This window comes from Balaenoptera acutorostrata, chromosome 7 (genome assembly GCF_949987535.1).
Source record: "Balaenoptera acutorostrata chromosome 7, mBalAcu1.1, whole genome shotgun sequence".
In the NCBI taxonomy this organism is placed as follows: domain Eukaryota; kingdom Metazoa; phylum Chordata; class Mammalia; order Artiodactyla; family Balaenopteridae; genus Balaenoptera; species Balaenoptera acutorostrata.
Window position 1 is genome coordinate 69,544,484 of NC_080070.1, and position 20,809 is coordinate 69,565,292.

Sequence of the window (20,809 nt, forward strand, 5' to 3'; positions counted from 1 at the left end):
ATTGTGTTGAGAAGGACTCCTGGGGCATGTCTACGTTTGTTGTGAAAAATTGTCCTGATCAATTAACAATGTCTGCCATGTGTGCTTAAAAGTTTGAGTGCCACCTATTTCCTATCACTTATTCAGATATATATACATTTCTGTTCCTATATTTACATGTATCTTGTCGATTACTTTTCAATTACTGTAATTTAGGAAAATATTTTTAAGTGGAAATATTTGAAAAGTAAAGCTCTTTTAAAATATATTAGGGCCAGATGGAACAGAAAACGTCTCAGACCAAAATAAATGCTAATCAGTATAGTCCTTTTATAGTCCTTGCAATTTCATGGTGCAAAAATACTGAATATATTTTTTGTGTGGCTGAAAACGGATGGTGTAATAGGATTCCTGAAATTCAAATTCTTTGGAAAATGATGTACTTTCATATAAGCATAATTTCTGGCAAAAATATTGATATTTTAAAAAATAGATAATTTTTTCTAAGCTTGCAAATAACATTTTGTCCATAGATAGTTAAGGGTATAATGCATAAATGAGTGAATTATAGGATGAGGTTTGGAATCAGACATCCCAAGTGGAATCCCATCTCTGCTACTTAAATACTATGTAGACTTAGAGAACGTACTCTTATTCAAAATGCAGTTAGTAATACCTATTTCTCAAAGTTGTGTACGGCTTGACAGAAAATGTATAAAGTTCTAATAGTGTGCCTATATTAGTGTATGTGCTCAATAAATGAAAGTTATTGTGAGTTATGTAAAATAGGTATGGTTCTCCCATTAGAGTGCTCATTAATGTCACCATTATGCAAAATGTTTGTTATATTTCCAAATACATATATATGAAAAAATCCACTAGTTACAACAGGCATATGTTTAAATAAGTAAAGCTCAATGTTTATATTAGAAAATCCATAGCAGCTTGTGCTGAGTGCAAGCATGTGACACTGTTGGTGGGTATGGGAATAATTTTTTTCTGGGTTCTAGCATGCAGGTAAATAAAATAAAACATGGGAACAATGTTCTATAAAAATCTACATTTTTTATAGAAAGAAAAATTTTATAGAAAATTTTATAGAAAAATCTACAATCTATAACTATAGAAAGTTATAACTTATCTTATATGTCTTATATTCTGCTATGTAATCCAACAATTGTTATTTAGTATTTAATTCCTAAATGCTTAGGTTATAAGAACTAAATAAAATTTAAGTTCTTAGGTTATAAGAACTCAAATAAAATTTTAGTCACATTGGAACTTGGTATTTTTGACCAGACTATTTATAAATGTAATTCTGGAAATTTAAGACACGTAAGTATATGTCTGTAAAGAGTTACCAAATTATCTATTAATATTATTTTATTCTTAGCTATGCCCATGGCTAGGGAGAATCCTGTGTGGTGAGAATCTCCAGCTAGCAGATAGCACTTGATTAAGTGGTTTCATGTCTCTCCAGGGAGTCATCCCTCTGAGTAAATTGTGGATTAAACTAAAGTAATGCTTTCTAGTAGCAATTGTGAAATATAAAAAGAAATTTTAAAACTCTAAATTGTGTTTTCAATTGATAAGATTTTCTTTTTGAAATCTAGACTCATAAGAGGTATATACCAAGTTAATAAAAAAATCTTCAGTCTATCCATTGGCAGGTGAATTTTATTATATAATCTGGATAATACTAAAACTTACATTTGTTTAAACACACACACACACACACACACACACAATCAAGAAAAGCAAGTGGTTTCTTTGTTTGAGGGAAATATGCTTAGTGGGTAGAATTTGTGGAATTAATCAAGGCTGACAATTTAAAAACAGGAGAGACTCATAATCATTTAATTTTTCCCATGGTTTTCTTTTTATTATACTCATTTGTTTTATGTTTATTTCCAAATTGTATGGAAGTCTCTCTGAGCTATTCACTATTTTACTTAAGCAGCATAAGCTAACAGGAGGGTAGTTGGATACTTTTTCCTATTTCCACTAAGAAAATCTTTACTTCTTTCCTATTTTATATGAGGGACAGGAAGGGTGAAGCAATTGCATCTTTGAAAAATCTGATGTTCACAAAAATTTCACTGGCCTCTTCTGGGGGTTAATTCACCCTGACTGACTGAGTTCTATGATGATATTTAAGAAAGTTACTTCCTATGTTGAAGTTATTGAAAAGTTTCAGGAAGAGCTCACCAGCATTATTTTGCACCTTTATTCAGGATAAAATTGCTCTCTGATAATAGGGGGCAGTGCTTATCACTTCACCGTCAGTTCTTTTCTCTAAGTTTTTGGGCTCTAAATCACAAAATAAATTACTTTGTTATAATTAAGGCAAATTTTCTTCTGTTAGATAAATTATCCCAAATATAAAGAGTTGGAAAATGATTGCTTTAATCAATAGAAATTATTCAAACACTGAAAAGGGTTACTCTAACAAAAAAATCATGAAAGAATATAGAACATATAACAACAAAATATAAAATACAGTTATTGATATTTCAGCATTTTCAAATATCAACCATTTGTGTTTGCTATGCAGACATTTAAAATACAGAATTCAATGTTTTGTGATCCTTAGACTCTACAAGTAGCACAACAGATCTTAACTGGGGAATATATTGTATTAGAATTCCAAAAGAATAATCATCATAATGAACAGAGAAGAAAAGCTGAAAGGCCATTCACAGAAAACAGAAAGATGAAATAAATGAAATAAAAAGATGGCACTTTAAATATGTGCTCTGAAAAAAGTCTTTTTCTATATCATGCTGATTCTCAGAAGTAGAGTATTTGTAAGTTGTTGAAAAGTGCTTTCACAAAAGGGATGCTTACCACGATACTTAAGCCTGCTGTTATCGATCACTCACAAACGACAAGCAGCAAGTCATGATTACCTCAAGCACAGGGTTTTCTTCTTTTTGTCCAACCTCAGCATGAGAGATGGGCAGCAGCAAAGCACCTCTATTGGTACAAAGCCACAAAGGGTGGGGGTAGGCGGTGCTTGGCTGCCAAGAGCATCCTTTACTGGAACCCTGGAACTTGCTTTTTCTGCTACTGCACCGCTTGCCCGAATGGAGACTTAGCCCATTCAGCCACTGGAACTAGGCCCCAAGAATTTCCCAGGAACCCTAGAATTTTAACCTGTGGAACACATGGATATTCACAATATAAAAGATCTTCCTGAAGCAGGAGTGTTACCATGTTCATCTGGGCTTATACAAGTTACGAGCTCCAAGAAACCAACTTAGTGACAGCTGCACCTTTAATTATCGTAACCTTATTATGGGATTCGAACATTTTCCTGCTGAGAAACATTAATTCATTTCAAAAATGGCAAAGGCTCTAAATCTACTAGAAATCCTTAGAAGTTGCAGCGACACATGGCTGAGTAGCAAAGTAGTCTTGATTTTTAGAAATACTTTTATAGAGTTTTAAACATAACTGTAATAAATGATATAAAGATTTCCATTTCTTTTTAATCAGTTAAATAAGTACTTATTCAAAAACAAAAACAAAAATTACTTTGGGCAGAGACAAAAATATGGGCTTGGAGGCCGAATTCTAGCTTTGTCTCTGTAAAGACTTGGGCATGTTATTTACTATCTCTAAGCCATCATTTAATTAATCTATAAAATGGGAGGGTTCATGTGATGACAAATTGAGAAAATGTCGATGAAGGTACCAGAATAAATTAGGCACTCAGGAAATGGCAGTAATTTTTAAAATAAAAAAGAAATTGGTATATTTTATCATTAAGTTTAACACAGGTACACTGCTTGGCTTATAGTAAAGATAGGTGTTGTGAAGAAGTACTTTATTTACTTTATAGTATTTTATTTGTTTGTCCACTATGTCACCATAACCTGGGATAATTGTCGTGATAATCTGAGTCTTTTGTAGGAGGATAGAAGACAACAAACTAGACAGAGTCAATCCTAGTCTTAAAGTACCTGCAGGTGCTACTCACCAACTCAGCCTGAAGGTATAATTTATATCTTGATCCACAGCCCTGGTTTTCATACATCACACATGATGTGCATATTCTCTCCTAGGATAATTTCATACTGAGTGTGAACCACTTACAAGATTTCTGTTCAAGAAATCCTGATTGGAAGAAATGAAATTTAGGAATGGGAAGGTCCATGTCAAAATCATTTATTTGGGCTGTGTTTACTAGCATGTGGTTGGGCCACTATAAAATTATGTGTGAGTGTATGGACCTCAACCTTACTCACTCTCCATTCCCTTTGTAAACCATAATAATTGATGGCCACAATAAGCCGAAGCTTAAAAGCCAAGAGGCATCCCTCTTGTATATTCATACTCATCATCTCTTTCTGCCAGTTGAGTTAAATGCTTAACCTAGTGATTTCTATGTAGTCCCCAATCTGTTTATGCAAGTTCTAAGTAGAATTTATTTTATTATTGGTACTGTGTAATTTAATTAGCACTCAAACTACTGAGTTTTAAATGTAAAATAAGTTGTTTCCATGAAAAATTACTTGCATCCTTTGGAAAGGCACAATAAAACAAGATGTGTGTGTGTGTGTGTGTGTGTGTGTAGCAAGAGCAGTCAAGTTGGGCTGGACACATGACAAATGACTAAAAGATTTGAGAATTAATAACAGAAACTGAGATATTTATTTTACATTCAAATTGCTTTGCAGATGCCTGTGAGTTTTTCTTATACTTTAAAACAATTGAAAGTAATTGAAAGCAATTACTTTCATTAATAAACAAATATCTTTTCACAAAATAAGGAATGCTTTTGTTATACTTTAAAACAATTGATAATTGAAACTTATCAAGGGTGTTAAAGCTGTGCTACATGCAAGAAAGGGTATAGCCATTTCCAAATAATAGATGTATCCACATAGAAAAGCCCTTGATCCTATGTGAAAAGTTTAGCCAATGAACATACATTTACATATTTTAAGTAAAATGTTTAAGGTATATACACATTTTTCTATAAGTTCCCCCACATACACTTTAACCACATTTTCAATTAACCAAAAAGCAATTGTTCTTGATGGTGGTATATAAGGCTTCTTGCGTGTGTGTGTGTGTGTGTGTGTGTGTGTGTGTGTGTGTGTGTGTGTGTATTCACACAGTCACCCATGTATATATCTATACATGTGCTTAAAGAAATTTTTGGAACAACATAGTTGAAAAAAGCTTAGATAATGATTTCGGACATGGTAGAAAGTTTAAGTTAATGTAAACCAATACAGCTTGCCAAAACAACACAAAACAAACAAACAAAAAACAGTATAGGAAGACTTTTAAAAACTTTATAGCAGACCAAAAAAAAAGGTTTTTTTGATAAATAAAAAAAGCATGTTTTGAAAACAGCAGTTTTGTTCTATTTATTCAATCTATAATAATACAAATTATTTAACTAAATATGGGAGACATTTTGAGATTAACAAGTCTAAAGAGAAAACTTTAAATCTCTCAGTTAATCATTTGATGAGCTATGATAGGGGCAAAAATAAACTCAAGGATCTTAACATATAAAGTTAATTCTCTGACACTTAAATAATTAGCCTAAATAATAAACTTTCCTAATACCTTTGTCACCTGAGTGTGTAATTTAACATGTCTACTTTATAATAATTATGATAATAATGGTATCAACTGACTTAAAGAATATAAAAACAGTTTAATATCTCTCTTAGAGTAGAAACATTATATTTCAAGCATAGCTCCTAGTATATTTGTAAGTATATCTATGGTTACAAAATGAAATTTTAAAAAATTTTAATGAGGCAGTCTACACTGATTAGGAAACGTTTTAGGGGGAAGGAAGAGAGGTTATTACATTTTTGTGCAATTATGCTATCCTCTAAATAAATCATACTCATATAGTATTCTGATATTATGAGTAATATTTTCTAAGCAAGCAGATTCAAATTATAACTTCAAGCAAAACAATACCATCTGAGGATATCCTTTAGAGATAACAGCAACTGAATGGGATATTGTCACAGAACAATGTGGAGGCTTTGCTTCATTAATTAAAAGGTAAAGTTAACACTTTACTGAAAATAAATGTTGCGGCAATGCCTACATTTATTTTCAAAATCAAAGTCATTTACTTTGTGACTATATTTTATTTTTTTTATTTTATATATTCCAATGACTTTCTATGCAATGTCATATGCTAAGTGATTAATGTAGATGTACTCTTTTAAAAGTGATGAGGACTTCAAAGTGAGCAAGAGTTTCTCAATTTACTATCATGGAAAGCTACATTTTAATGGCTTAGAGGAGTGAACTGTTTGGGTTTTCTGCAAGGTTTAAATGTGACAAAGAGGAATAATGCTATTCTTATACACTGGTCAAAACTCTGCAAAGTAACCTTTATTTTTTCCTGCATACTTTGTGCCATTTAACTTCTTGTTTCCCTAATGCTTGTCACAAATGTTGATTATAAAGGCTGCAAGTCTATCCCATCATGAAAATACAAAGATCCCAATTCCAAGTATCAAAATATGAGAAAAAATAAAGCATACAAATTAATATTAGTATGTCACTGATACAGCCCAAAATGTTCTTTATAACAATATGAGATGTATAAATGACCTATAATTGCAAGTGTGAAAACCTTTGCTTACGCACCTCAGGGACTGAAACTCCTGAAGTGGGCAGAGTCTGCTGAAAAAAGAGAAGTTCATATTAAAGCTGAAAAAAAAAAAAGTCACACTGAAAACAAGTACCAGTGAAGGTTCTTATATCACTACACACGTATGAAATAAATGAATACATTACAAATACATTTCCTTGTCATAATTTTTCTGCTTACTTTCATTAATAAACCAAAATCCTTTCATGAAATAAGGAACACTCTAATGCAGAGGGGATTAGACTGTAGAATTACTTATCCAAAATACAATTTCATATACTTAAAGTAGACTAATCTTTGGCCAGCTTCACAGACCTCTCGACAATAATACTGATGTATTACATTCGTATTTTGGAATGAGAACTCATCTCCAAGTTCCATTATCCTTCATAAACCATTCTTACTAATTTTTTAAGTTGCCCATTTACACAGCCCACCATTTCACTTTCTAGTCCAACTTTCAATCTTTTCTACAAATACTCAGTGTCTTTTGATGTAGACATAGCTTATGGTGCTGATTTTATTTTGTGATATTCTGGAAATAAAAAATATATATTCCATTAATAGCAGTAAAAAATAAAAAGATAATTAAATAAGTAGCAAAATTTTACTTGAGAGTAATTATTAAAAGATTAGGTTAAATACACTAAAACCAGTCTTCATGACAGCATGTCTTCAATTCCCCACCACCCTTCCTTTTCTAAGTCACATTGGGAAAGTTTTTTTCTGGCAAGAAGCAGAGAAAAGGTTACCAAGCTCCAAAAGCCTGTGTCCTGCGGGACTTCATAACATAAAACAGAAATTTGGAAGAAAAGGTGATAAATCATACTCAATACTAGATAAAGATTTTCCTTGGTTGCGGGGAGTAGGAAAGGTGGAGGGGAAACTAGTCCTTAGACATTGTGTGTCTCTAGAAAGAGGAGAGCAGTCAGTATATTTTGAGTTTCCTCTCCTGGACCAAGCTATGTGTGTGAGACTCCCAAAATGAGAATGAAAGATCTGAGAGCACAGTTATTAGTTTACTCCCTTACCCAGTAGAACTCCAGGAAGGGAACAAAACCCAAAAGAATAAATAGCTCCATGTAAGGCTTCATGGCTGCTTGTACAGAGATGGAGTAAAAGGATCCAATGTACCCAAAAGTGGAAGAGACCCTAGAGAAAATTAGTGTCCAGGAATACAACTCTATTTAGAATATATTTCCATAATACAAGTAAAAAATACTGCAGCAACAGATTTTTAGTAAAAAAAAAAATCATGAAGTCTGGGAGGATGAACTCGAGTCAACTATCCCATTAACAGGAGAAGCCTATGAGGGCCATTGCTGTTGTTTCTCAGATGCACTGACAACAGGTTTGGTAGAACTTTCATTGAAAGCTTCGGATGTCAGTAACATTCTCGACTTCTGAGTCCAAGCCAGTCTATACAACACCTGGGGCAAAGGGTGGTGGGGAAAATGTCTGCATTTGCTTCAGTCGGGACCAGCTCAAAGCTGGTCAGCCTTCTTTCTTTCTTATTTCTTGGTTGAAGCTTAGACCTAAATAAACATTTAAAGACATGAATGTAGCCCTTCCATCTTTATCATAATACACAAATATTTGATCTCCTCACATCCAGATTAAGTCCCTTAACCTATCCTATGCCATTGACCAGGGACTCTCAAGCAATCAAACTAAGATGCCCATCAGGCAGTTTCTAGGGCATGAGTCTCAGATGCCTTCTACCTTGGGAAGCATCAATGCTCACTGTGCATATGTCTGTACAGAGCAAGTCAATAGAAAGCCAAGTGAAAAGACTATAGTTACCACATTATTCAGACTAACAACCAATTGCGGTGCAAGAATTTCAAATAGTTCCTGTCCACCCCACCACTACCACCAAAAAAATAAAATAAAATAAATCAATAAAGGATATTTTTGAGCTAATTATGGGCATATGAATATAGAAAGAATAACTACTGATATTGTGGAATAGTTAATATTTTCAGGTGTGATAATAGTATTGTAAATGTATAGAAAATTGTTCTTATCTTAGAATGTGCCTGCTGATGTGTCATACTACCTGCAATTTACTTTCAAAAGGTCCAACTTGGCTTCCCTGGTGGCGCAGTGGTTGAGAGTCTGCCTGCCAATGCAGGGGACAAGGGTTCGAGCCCTGGTCTGGGAGGATCCTACATGCCGCGGAGCAACTAGGCCCGTGAGCCACAATTGCTGAGCCTGCGCATCTGGAGCCTGTGCTCCGCAACAAGAGAGGCTGCAATAGTGAGAGGCCCGCGCACCGCGATGAAGAGTGGCCCCCGCTCGCCGCAACTAGAGAAAGCCCTCGCACAGAAACGAAGACCCAACACAGCCATAAATAAATAAATAAATAAATAAAATTAAAAAAAAAAAAGTCCAACTTAATAAATTATATATTATGTGTATATTGTAAAAATGTATATACATGCATACATAGTCATATATATATACATATATATAAAGAATGATTGAAAAATAATAATTACTTCATATAGGTTCGGGATATACTGTATTCACTGTATTTTGTTTGAGAATTTTTGTAATGAAATTTGGGAGAAAAACTGATCTCCCTTTCTAACTTTTTTATACATCCACTTATTCCTAAAAGAGTGCAAAAATGTTTCTACAACGAAATAAAATATATGTGTGTGTGTGTGTGTGTGTGTGTGTGTGTGCGCGCATATTGGGCTGGCCAAAAACTTTGTTCGGGTTTTCCCGTAACATCTTATAAAGAAATATAGGTAAGCATCTAGGTTGCTGGGAAAAAGAAGCAGAGAGAGACAGAGAGGGACCATTTCAAGATAAACGATAAAAGGGGTTGCTTAAAAAAATAATGTTTCAGATGAGGCAGAAGTTCATATAGTCAGGTATCAGCCTTTTCCAAATCTGTTCATTTTGAGGGAGTGTCTAATGATGGAAAAAGAGTTCTGAGTTTGTATTCACAGGGGTTTCAAATGCAAAAATGTACAGGGGCCAAGACGGTAATACAAATGGGCCCAATGCCACAAAAGGCAAAGACTGTGCCAAGTTGGATAATAAAAATCCCACTGTAAGGCATCCCCCACAGAAACACGATGGGATGAAATTGAAGCCTGGCTGCCATTTTGCTACCACTTTCATAGAGAATCTGTAATTTACAGATATTCATGTTTGCAGGCTTCGTTTTTCTCAGAGTAGTGGTGATATGAGTTATCTACGGAGAGAGCGCGAAATTGGCAGAGAGGTAGCAAGATGAAGAAATTAAGAAAGTAGTAGCGATTTTGTCACTACTTCTCTGAGAATGGGAAAGCAGCTGATGAGTAACAGGATCAAGTGAAATTAAGGGCTCAGCTGGAACTAGAAGTAATAAATATGTAAGAGAGAAAGCCACCAGCTCTGAGAATTTCTCCAGTAATCCTCAGCCGTCTGAGAGCAACACGAGAAATTCATTCCAAGAATAAGGGGGATGAGAAGAACATATATATGAGCTCACTTTCAATCAACATATGTAGGCAAAGAGTATACATTAAATTAACCTGCTCTTCAGTAGCCTAACCCTGAGTTACAATACGAAAACCACGGCATCTGGGCAAAAGAAAAAGAAGCAGGTGGACAGAAAACAAATTCAGAAATTACATACTTCTTTTTTATTCTTCCGTGTATAATTTTTAAATATCAAGGATGAACAGAGTAAATGTTTCAGTTTTTTGAAAATTATCACGAGTGTGTAATTCTAAATGTAATGTATTTTTAATCAGAATTAATACAGGAAGTGTGTATTTTTTTATTTAATCAAATGTGAGGTGTGACTACAGAGGAATGTGATTGATTTTATTTAATCAGTATCATTTTAATATTAAATAGAATACACAGTACAGATAATTAGTTTAAAAGATGCATTTGCCTTCAGGGCACTTATTAAGTTTAACCTAATATCAAGAATTTTTTAAAGTCCTATTATTCTTAAGTATTGAGATATCTCTTGTCTTCATATTTCCTAACATGTAATCATTTTAAATTGACAATTTAATTCAAATTGTCATAGGACAAAGAAAAAAATCTTTGATGGAGAGATTATTAGAGGTTTGACTTAGTTTAACTATAATAAGAGTATAGTACTCACATTAAAAGGGTCATCAGTTACTTCAAGAAAAATTAACAGAATTATACCTTCTACCTATATAAAGATGTTCATATTTTTAAAAAATTGCTTTCATGTTTATGGTCTCATTTAATCCTCCCAGTAAAACAAGAAATCCCATTTTCCAGATTGGAAAACTGAGAATCAGAAAGTTTAGATGACTAGCCAAGAAAATTAAGTTAGTGGCAGAATCCAAATCTATTGCTTCCTTTTGCAGGCTTCACTTATTAAAAGAACAGCAGGGTTCAACAAGAACTTTTTAAAAAAAGTTTCTTTTTAGCCATGTCTCATTTTTTAAGCGAGTTGGAAATAAAATTAGTTTAAATGTTGATGAACACTCCAAATATTTAGAAACCACAAAGTATTACCAGTTCTGACAGGCTTGGATATCAGTATGGAGTAGCTGAAGACAATAACTTCCAGTGTCATGATAAACATAAACTGATCAAATAAAACTACTTAAAGCAGCTTCTTTTCCTTATATAACTGGATATCCCTGGCATTAAAAAAAGTGAGAGACAGAAAAGCAGGTTTGGGAAAAGAACAACTGTCTTCCTAAAATGGTGCACTGCCTCAGTCTAAGAGGGGAAGCTGTTTCTTCCTCACACGTGATAATAAAATGTATCCAGGACATCTCTAGGTATAGAAACTAAATACATATTTGGTTTCCATGAATTTTATTTTTACATTGAAGCTTCATAATTTCTTTAACCTTTTATGATTTCACACATCCTTAAGTGTGTACACTCACACATCTGAACACAATACAAATTTTAAAAGGAAATGGATCAGAAGTGATTTTTATACTATTATTGCATTTATTAACATCTTTAATCAAAGGTTATTTCAGTGTATGACAAGTGTATCAATTAGAAGAAACATAAATTGCTTTTCTTTTCAACTGGTCCTTGACATATCTAATAAATATGTGCGGGGAGGGTTGGATTGGGAGTTTGGGACTAGCAGATGCAAATTATTATGTATAGAATAGATAAAAAGCAAGATCCTATTGTACAGCACAGGGAGCTATATTCAATATCCTGCAATAGATTGCCAACAAACACACGAAAGGATGCTCAACATTTCTAATCATTAGAGAAATGCAAATCGAAACTTCAATGAGGTTATCACCTCACACTGCTCAGAATGGCCATCATCAAAAAATCTACAAACAATAAATGCTGGAGAGGGTGTGGAGAAAAGGGAACCCTCTTGCACTGTTGGTGGGAATGTAAATTAATACAGCCACTATGGAGAACAGTATGAAGGTTCCTTAAAAAACTAAAAATAGAACTACCATACGACCCAGCAATCCCACTACTGGGCATATACCCTGAGAAAACCATAATTCAATAAGAGACATGTATCACAATGTTCATTGCAGCACTATTTACAATAGTCAGGACATGGAAGCAACCTAAGTGTCCATCAACAGATGAATGGATACAGAAGATGTGGCACATATATACAATGGAATATTACTCAGTCATAAAAAGAAACGAAATTGAGTTATTTGTAGTGAGGTGGATGGACCTAGAGTCTGTCATACAGAGTGAAGTAAGTCAGAAAGAGAAAAACAAATACCGTATGCTAACACATATGTATGGAATCTAAAAAAAAACATGGTTCTGATGAACCTAGGGGCAGGACAGGAATAAAGATGCAGACGTAGAGAATGGACTTGAGGACACGGGGAGGGGGAAGTGTAAGCTGGGACGAAGTGAGAGAGTGGCATGGACATATATACACTACCAAATGTAAAATAGATAGCTAGTGGGAAGCACCTGCATAGCACAGGGAGATCAGCTCGGTGCTCTGTGACCACCTAGAGGGGTGGAATAGGGAGGAGATATGGGGATATATGTGTACGTATAGCTGATTCACCTCGTTATACAACAGAAACTAATACAACATTTGTAAAGCAATTATACTACAATAAAGATGTTAAAAAAATAATAAAATGGAAAAAAATTTAAAAATAAAAATGCTATTTTAGGACTTAAAAACAAAATCCTGCAATAAACCATAAGGGAAAAGCATATGAAAAAGAATACATATATTGAATATATATATTCATTATACATAATGAATATATATAACTGAATAAATAAATATATATAAATAAATATAAATAAATATATAAATAAATAAATATATATATATATATAACTGAATCACGTTGCTATACACCAGAAACTAAAACAGCATTGTAAATCAACTATACTTCAATAAAAAATTGTTTTAGAAAACACACATATTGTAATCTTATCCAGCATCCTTTGCCTAACCACTTCTCACCGGAGCCAAATTTTGAAGCTTGCACCAACATAAATTTAAAGATAAAAAACATTTTTAACTGAGATGATTTTGCTACTCTTATAACTGCTCACAAAAATGTTCTATTCTTACTCTTGTTAATGTGATTGTTTATGCATATTTGCAGAGTTTTGTTCAGGAGATACTGAAGAGAAAAGGGCGTGTGAGGCTCCCTCCTTAATAGCTCCCTCAACATTCACGCCTCTGTCCCGAAAGAAAGCACATTGAACCGTCAGGGAAAGTACAGTGGACATTTGGAGACTTAAGTGGTGCCAAATGTTTTCAATAAAAATGTTAAAAATATGTCTAATAGCGATATTAAAATCATTTCAAACACAGATTTCTACATATAAAAGCAATCAGCAAGAATAATGTTATTGTCTTGCCTACTTGATTATCTAGTGAAATAAAGCCATTAGAAATGTTATCCTACTTGGTTAGGTCTCGTAAAATTATCAGAAGCCAATATGGTTACGGAAGTGTTCTTCAATTTCTTTCTGGCTGTGATCCACAATAAATATTTGTATATTTACACACTTGTAAAATAATTTCACAAAGACCACTTACGCAGTGTGCGCCACTCTCTGATCTATTATTCTCTTTTTTCATTTCCATTCTCCTCTACTTTACTTCATTATTTTTCTTCCCATTCCTTTTTTGAAGGTCTAGATCCCCTAAATTTATTTCATACCTCACCAATTTGGGGGGGGGGGTGGCAGCACAAACATAAAAGATAAGTTTAAAACATGGGATTCAGTGTAAGGCAGGTATTGCTTCTGACACTTGCAGGTTGTGTGACTCTAGGTAAATTTCTTAATCTCTCTAAACTTTTTACTCTCTTCAAATGTAGAGGCAGTATCATAATTATACCCACCTTTAGAATTAAAAGGATGTCTAGCAAATAAGTTCTCAATAAATGGTAATTGTTTTATTAACTGTAGAACCCAAATATTTCCACTGCCTGCTTAGGGCTCATCAAGAAAGGACTGACTGCACTTTCTTCATCTGAAAATATTTTTGTTGCTAATAAGGAGGGACCCAGCAGATTTATCTTTTAATGAAAGCATCTATGTGAGGGCTATTAGAAGAGACAGAAGGAAGGAAAGGGAGGGGGTGGGGAGAAGAGATCAAAGCCAGAAAGCAATGAACCAAAAGGAGAGGGGGAGCGGAGAGGCTTAGAAGAGAAGGGCTTCCCTGGTGGTGCAGTGGTTGAGAATCTGCCTGCTAATGCAGGGGACACGGGTTCGCGCCCTGGTCTGGGAAGATCCCACATGCCGCGGAGCAACTGGGCCCGTGAGCCACAACTACTGAGCCTGCGCGTCTGGAGCCTGTGCTCCGCAACAAGAGAGGCCACGATAGTGAGAGGCCCGCGCACCGCGATGAAGAGTGGCCCCCGCTCGCTGCAACTAGAGAAAGCCCTCGCACAGAAACGAAGACCCAACATAGCAATCAATCAATCAATAAATAAATCTTTAAAAAAAAAAAAGAAAAAAAAAAAGAAGAGAAGAGGGTTGGAAGAAGACAGTCTCCTTAATCTTAGAGACCGTCTCTTCCAAAATCTGAGCAAAGGAAACAACGAGTAAAGGAAGGATGGGGGTCAATATTTAGACCATGGCTTTAGTTTTGTTTTTGAAGTACTGCAAAATTCTTAAATATCAGATTCAAATAATTCCAAAATGCATTTCAAAATGAAACATACATGTCTTATTATTTTTTCAGATTATTCTTTGGAACTCTTACTTTACAAATAGATAATTAAGAGTTACCTATTTATGGGTATGTGTGTGTATATATAATTGTTTGTCAATTTTGGGCACAGGAGTCCAAATGCAGTGGGTGGTTTGAAAAAAAAAGCACCCTAATAGAATAGATTAGTACCTACTGAATTTACATTCATAAAATGAATCAATAATACTCCCTGCTATGCCTATTTTTTCTCTCAACAAATATACGAACCTGTTCTAGAAATGTACCATTGTATCGTTAGTGTACCACTGCTTTCTAAAATACAGAAAAATCACTGAAGGTAATGAAAGAATATTAAAAATAATATTTAGAATTAAAGTATTATGCTGCTAAGTTTTCATTTTCATCAATCTTGGAAAAGACCTTGAATTTAAAAACTAATAAGTTATAATGAGATTTGTTCTCATCCTTCGCCCCTCTAAATATCCACTGATCTCACACCAAAGCATTTTCTAACCGGGTTAAAGTCCAATTCTGTACTCACATTAGGCTTAGATTCAATTGAGTTAAAATTTTACACTGACTGCCAGTCAACCTTATTATGAACTTTCATTATGTGCATGTAATTAATTGGGTCCAACGAACAGTATCAGTACTGAGTTATAGACTCTTTTCCCCCGACCATATAATTAGAATATAATTACCCACAGGATATCAGAATGATGCAAAACCTTTCCTCTAAATGCGCCCTCATTAGGAAACAAGTCTCAATGTACATTTATTCAATCAGTGTGAATTAATTAAAATGTTACTGAAATAAAAGAGGGCAGCGATAAAGAGTATCTGATATCTATTAAGAGACTATCACTTGAGATCTGCATGCACAGTTTATATTTAAACCCATTTAGCTCAAGTAGGAACTTTGCCATGTAATGTTACATATATCCAGTATGCTAGGAAATCTGAGTAAATGAGTCAGTGTGTGCCGTTGTTTTTGAAGAGAACATAATACACAATGAATACAAACATCTTAAAGAATCTGGGTAAAATTCCAAAGGCCCCACCACTCCCTGATGAATCTACAAATTTGTTACCATCAAATGGAACATATTTGGTGGACAAAAGTCATTTTTACTTGAAGTATTCAGGTAATTAGTTGTTCATCTCATACCTTTTTATTACAAGTCTGACCTATTTATTCTGATCTGGCTTAGGACATGATGGTTGGGAAAGTCTAGACTTCCCAAAGCACTAACTACTTTTTTTTTTTTAATTGAGAAAATAGCCTCAATTACTCAGGCTAGATCAAGTTATTTCAATCTCATATTTTCTTTAAGCAGCAGATTCCTATGCACCTAAGAATATATTCTTTTTAACAGTATGCATGGTCTCACACCACACATTCCAATTACACAAAACATGGAAAAAATAGTAAATGCATAAGGGAGCCATAGGACATATGATCCATGTCCCATGGGAAGCTGCTGATTCACATAAAATCATTCTTCCTAAAAGCTATTTATCTTGGTTTCTTTAAACCTGTCATATTGTCATATGCAACAACATTTTATTGAATAAATTAATAAATAACCATAATACAAAGGAATACTCAGCATTATTCAAGAGCAATATCATAAACAGTAGCAAAAAATTTTAAAGCTATGTAGCATCTCTGTACAGTAAGATATACAGAGAATTTCAAACCTTCTGTGTTGTTGCATAATTCTTCAGACATCTTTAGCTTTAGAAGTAGGTTTTATAGAACTTTATTCTGGTAATCAAAATTTGGTATTCATACTTATAAATAAATATGCAGTGGAAATTTTGAATGAGCTCTAAGATAAATTAAGCCATCTACAAATTGCTCTTTTTAATATATGCTTTAGAAGCAAACTCCAGCCAATCTGTCAATTATTGCTAAGTTTTGCTTTTTTTTTAAGAAATTTTAACTCCATAAAATTGTATATTCTTAAACGTTCTGAATGTATGTTATATTTACAAAATGGTATAATGTTTCATTCAGATATTAGATTGGTCTTAGGCAAGACCAAAAACTGAAAGAAATAATGAACTCACTCTTGCTAAGCAAGAAGGGAGATTATTGCCGACAGGTCTGATTTATTCTGAACATGAAAAGTTTTTTTAGAACTTCAGTAACAAAGACATGCAACTATAGTTGCTTGCTGAAAATGCTGTGATCTGAGTAACATTGACTAAAACACCACATTTACTAATGGTAATCACCACAAGAAGAACAAAAACATTTCTAATATAATACAAACAGTTTTAAAATTGCATCTTGTAGTAAACATCAGTTTTCATTTTCTGAGAATTAAGAGAATATTTATAATATTTCACATGGACTACTGTATTACTTAAGCTATATTCTTAAAAATCTGATTTTAAATATAATTTAATATCCAGAGGAAAATGTCTTAATTCTCCCCAGAATTTTGAACTGTTCGTTTAAACTCTCTACCTGCAATATCACTTTATTTTAAATATTAGGCATTTTACAGTACCATCTATTGGATACTTTATATTACTGCAACAATATAACAATCACAAGCTTTTCAAAATTTAGTAATAAGTATAAAATACTTCAAATGTTACTCCAGAAACTAAACACAATGCTAATTTGACATTCATTAATATTATCTCATCATTATACACTTTAAACTCAATTTTATTAGCCTATAACAATAAAATTCAATTATCATGGGTTATCAATGATTTTAAAAAAAATAAGCTTCCCTGTTGCATATTCATTTTGATTTGTATTTAATATTTATATCACTGTCTGATGTATTTTCTTCTTGACTCAGGAAAAAGAGTGATGACTGTTGGGAGTAAAAGAGCTGACTAAATGTTATTCATGAACTCAGGAAATATTTGTTGAGCACCTACTACATGTCAAGTTGAATTAGGTGCTAGAGATAAAGAGATACCCCATTTTAGTGTTAGTGATAGGAATGACAGTGGTATTATTCCATGAGCACAGGGAACAGTTCAGCAAGAAACAGGTTCAGTACGGTTCCTGGTATGTTGGCTTTCAGATCTCTGTTGGATACCCAAGAGGAAATTTACAACGTGATGCTGAGTATTCGGATCTGGAGGGTGTAAGGGAGAACAAGCTTAGATATATTCAAAGGTGGTAGTTGTAGTCATGAAATTGGATAAGGTAATTTATACAGAGCATAATGACATTAGAATAGAGTTAAAAAATGGAAACCTAAACATATTTAAGAACAGAAATAGCAGTAGGAATTTAGCACTATGGATAGTGTGGCCAAAGAGGTAGAAGAAAAGCTAGTAGAAATGTCTTAGATGACAGACATATGAGGCCAGACATTTCAAATACTGTCAAATGCTGCAGGGGATTCAAAAAAGATCATTCTTGGAAAGGGTGTCTAGTAGATGCTGCTGGTAGTCCAAAGCAGATCCTTAGTTACCTGGCCAGGGAATCTACCCTCAGCTGCTCTGAGTGTCCAGTGCTGAGAACTCCCATCTGTCCCATTTTCTGCAGAATTAGCCTTTGTCCACTGCAGCAGGCTCTCCAGGGAGCACCACCTATCCTGCAGGAGGCCACGGCTAATAAATGACTGATACGGGTTACAAAATGCCAGCCCCTTGTTTTAAGTTAAGAAAAATCCTATGGTATGATTTTGTGCCAGAGCCCCCAAGGTTTAGGCCAAGGCTTAAACTCTCTCCGTGACCACTTCTTTGCTCAAAGCCTGCCTCTTTCCTCTTCTGCTTCCTCCTCCCTTAAAGATTTTCTTTTTTTAATAAAGAAACATTCCTCTCTTTATATATCGCACATAACTAAATCCCCGGTTCACGTTCTACTCCTTGGGAATCCAACTAAAAAGAGTGCCGTTGGATCTAGGATGGATGGCCAGAATAGTTTTAGACTCATTTTACAGTCAGAAATTAGAATAATGTGGGTTGAAGAGGAAGGAAGAAATTTGACACAGTGAAGGTATCTTTACACCTGCATATACTTATGGCTACATTAAGAGGCAGGCAAAGACCACATCATACACAAATATGGAAAATAACACTGTACAGGAGAAAGAACAATTCTTCCTCTGGTATGGGTTCTTTGACAGACAAGTAACTAAGGGTATAAATAGAGAAGTTCAAGCACTGGACTCAAATTATAGTGCTGTCAAATGCTACCTAATATGAGCATGTTGGACTATACCTTGTTTGAGTTTTTTCAATTGGAAGCTCACAGATCAGTATATTATTAGATTGTGACTAATGCCATAAAGGGAGAAAAATGGGGAGTTCTAGGAGAGAGAGGGGCAGAAAATGCTCAAATGAAAGAAATTGGAGGAATGTAGGCCTTGGAAGACTCAAGGATGTTGGAGGACTGGTAACCAAATGAAATAATTTGAGAATATTGGTGGTTGGGATGAAACAGGAGTAATGTCATAGGGAATAGAACACTAGGAGATCAGCTGTATTCCTCCAGAATTTGGGTTTCCTTGGGCAAATGAGAAGGAATTGGTGAAAGCTCCTATGAGTATTAGGAACAGAATTTAAAATGATAGATTTTATCCTCTAGACTGGATAGCAAGGAGTGGGCATGGAGGTCTCCCACAGAACTAAACTATCCTTATTCCATATAAAGGGAAAACAGGTTGAACTAAGGAATGAACACAGGATTGAGTCAAAAATCACTGCACTATGCATGAAACTGCTGTATGGACAAAAAGTTATATATATATCAATTCTGGCTCAGGTTTCAAGTGAAATTTGAGAATAGACAAGTTATATTTAATAGTAAAACAGAGGAAAGCATGTATCTAAATACTTCATGAGCACCATCATTTCATATGGAATCATTAAAACCACAAAGGTTACCTTTGCAAGGTAGAATTTATTCTTAAATGTCTAGTGGCGAAGGGACTCATTTTTACTGAACTCAAAATTTAAAACTTAGAAGATGTGAATGATATAAGCATTTATTTCTACTGTAATGGAACCAGATCTGGATATTTGCCCTGCACTAACCCCAATCTTTCTTTGGGGGGTATAAGTAGAAATACCAACACAAAGGTATACTTGGGAGTTTTTATGACAGTTTGGGGCCATTTGGTCTTACCAATGTTTAATGAGAATAGCCAATTTTGTACATCCTTGCCAACACTGAGTATTACCATTTAAAAAACCTTTGCCAAAATGGACGGAAAAAGTTTATTTCATTTTTCAGTTTTATAGTCTTGAATATTTTTAAGCTTTAAGTTTTAAAACTATTTTTTAGTTATTTGCATTAATATTACAAAACAGGGCTTTTTTGTTATAATGCTTATGTTTATCTTGATTTGTAAATTTTGGTCTTTACCATTTTCTAAAGAAATTTTTGATTGACCAAGGCTGTCAACCTTTTATTTCTCTTTTTTAGGAAAAAAGATAAAAAGGCCTTCTAAAGGCAAAAATTAAATCTTCAATCCATGTTTGATTTATTTTGGAATATGTGTAAAGCAGAATTTATCTTAATTTAGTTTCCCATATGGTTATACAGTAATCTCAACACCCCTAAACTCCACTAGCCCCTACCAGATTTGATATGCGACCTTCATCATATACCATACCATTACATAGAGTTCAATATGTTTTAGACTTTCTACCAGTTCTTTGTATCTCCTAGAGCCACTATTACATCATTTTGATCACTGTCGCTTTAGTAAACATATTCTTAAGATCTGTTAAAACAGGTCTTTTCTTACTACTCTTCTTTCTCAGAATTTACGTTTGTGCACATTTATTCTTCCAGGCAAACTTTGGAATCATTTTGTCAAGCAAAAAATATTACACGGAAATTGAATTAAGTAGATGAGTGAATGTGAAGAAATGTAGGTCCTTTTTAGTTCAACTTGATTTTCTCCAGTATACTTAGACTTAAGAGAATACTTTTAATTTTTTGTTTAGGGGTAGCAAGGTCTCTTTCCACCTTGTTGTCATTCTCCTTTGCACTATAGGAGATTTTCTTAAACTTCTCCTCCAAATACTGATTCAATTGTTCTCAATGCTGATTTTTCCCTATG

At 34.0% G+C, this 20,809-nt stretch overlaps 1 protein-coding gene across 1 annotated transcript in view; it reads right to left on the minus strand.

The window, feature by feature from the left end:
- DGKB (diacylglycerol kinase beta) overlaps window positions 1-20,809 on the minus strand; it is a 708,671-nt gene that overhangs the window by 440,234 nt on the left and 247,628 nt on the right. The window contains exon 14 of the mRNA XM_028164532.2: window positions 6,616-6,648. Coding sequence (XP_028020333.2) covers window positions 6,616-6,648 — 33 coding nt within the window. The remainder of the gene's footprint in view (window positions 1-6,615; window positions 6,649-20,809) is intronic.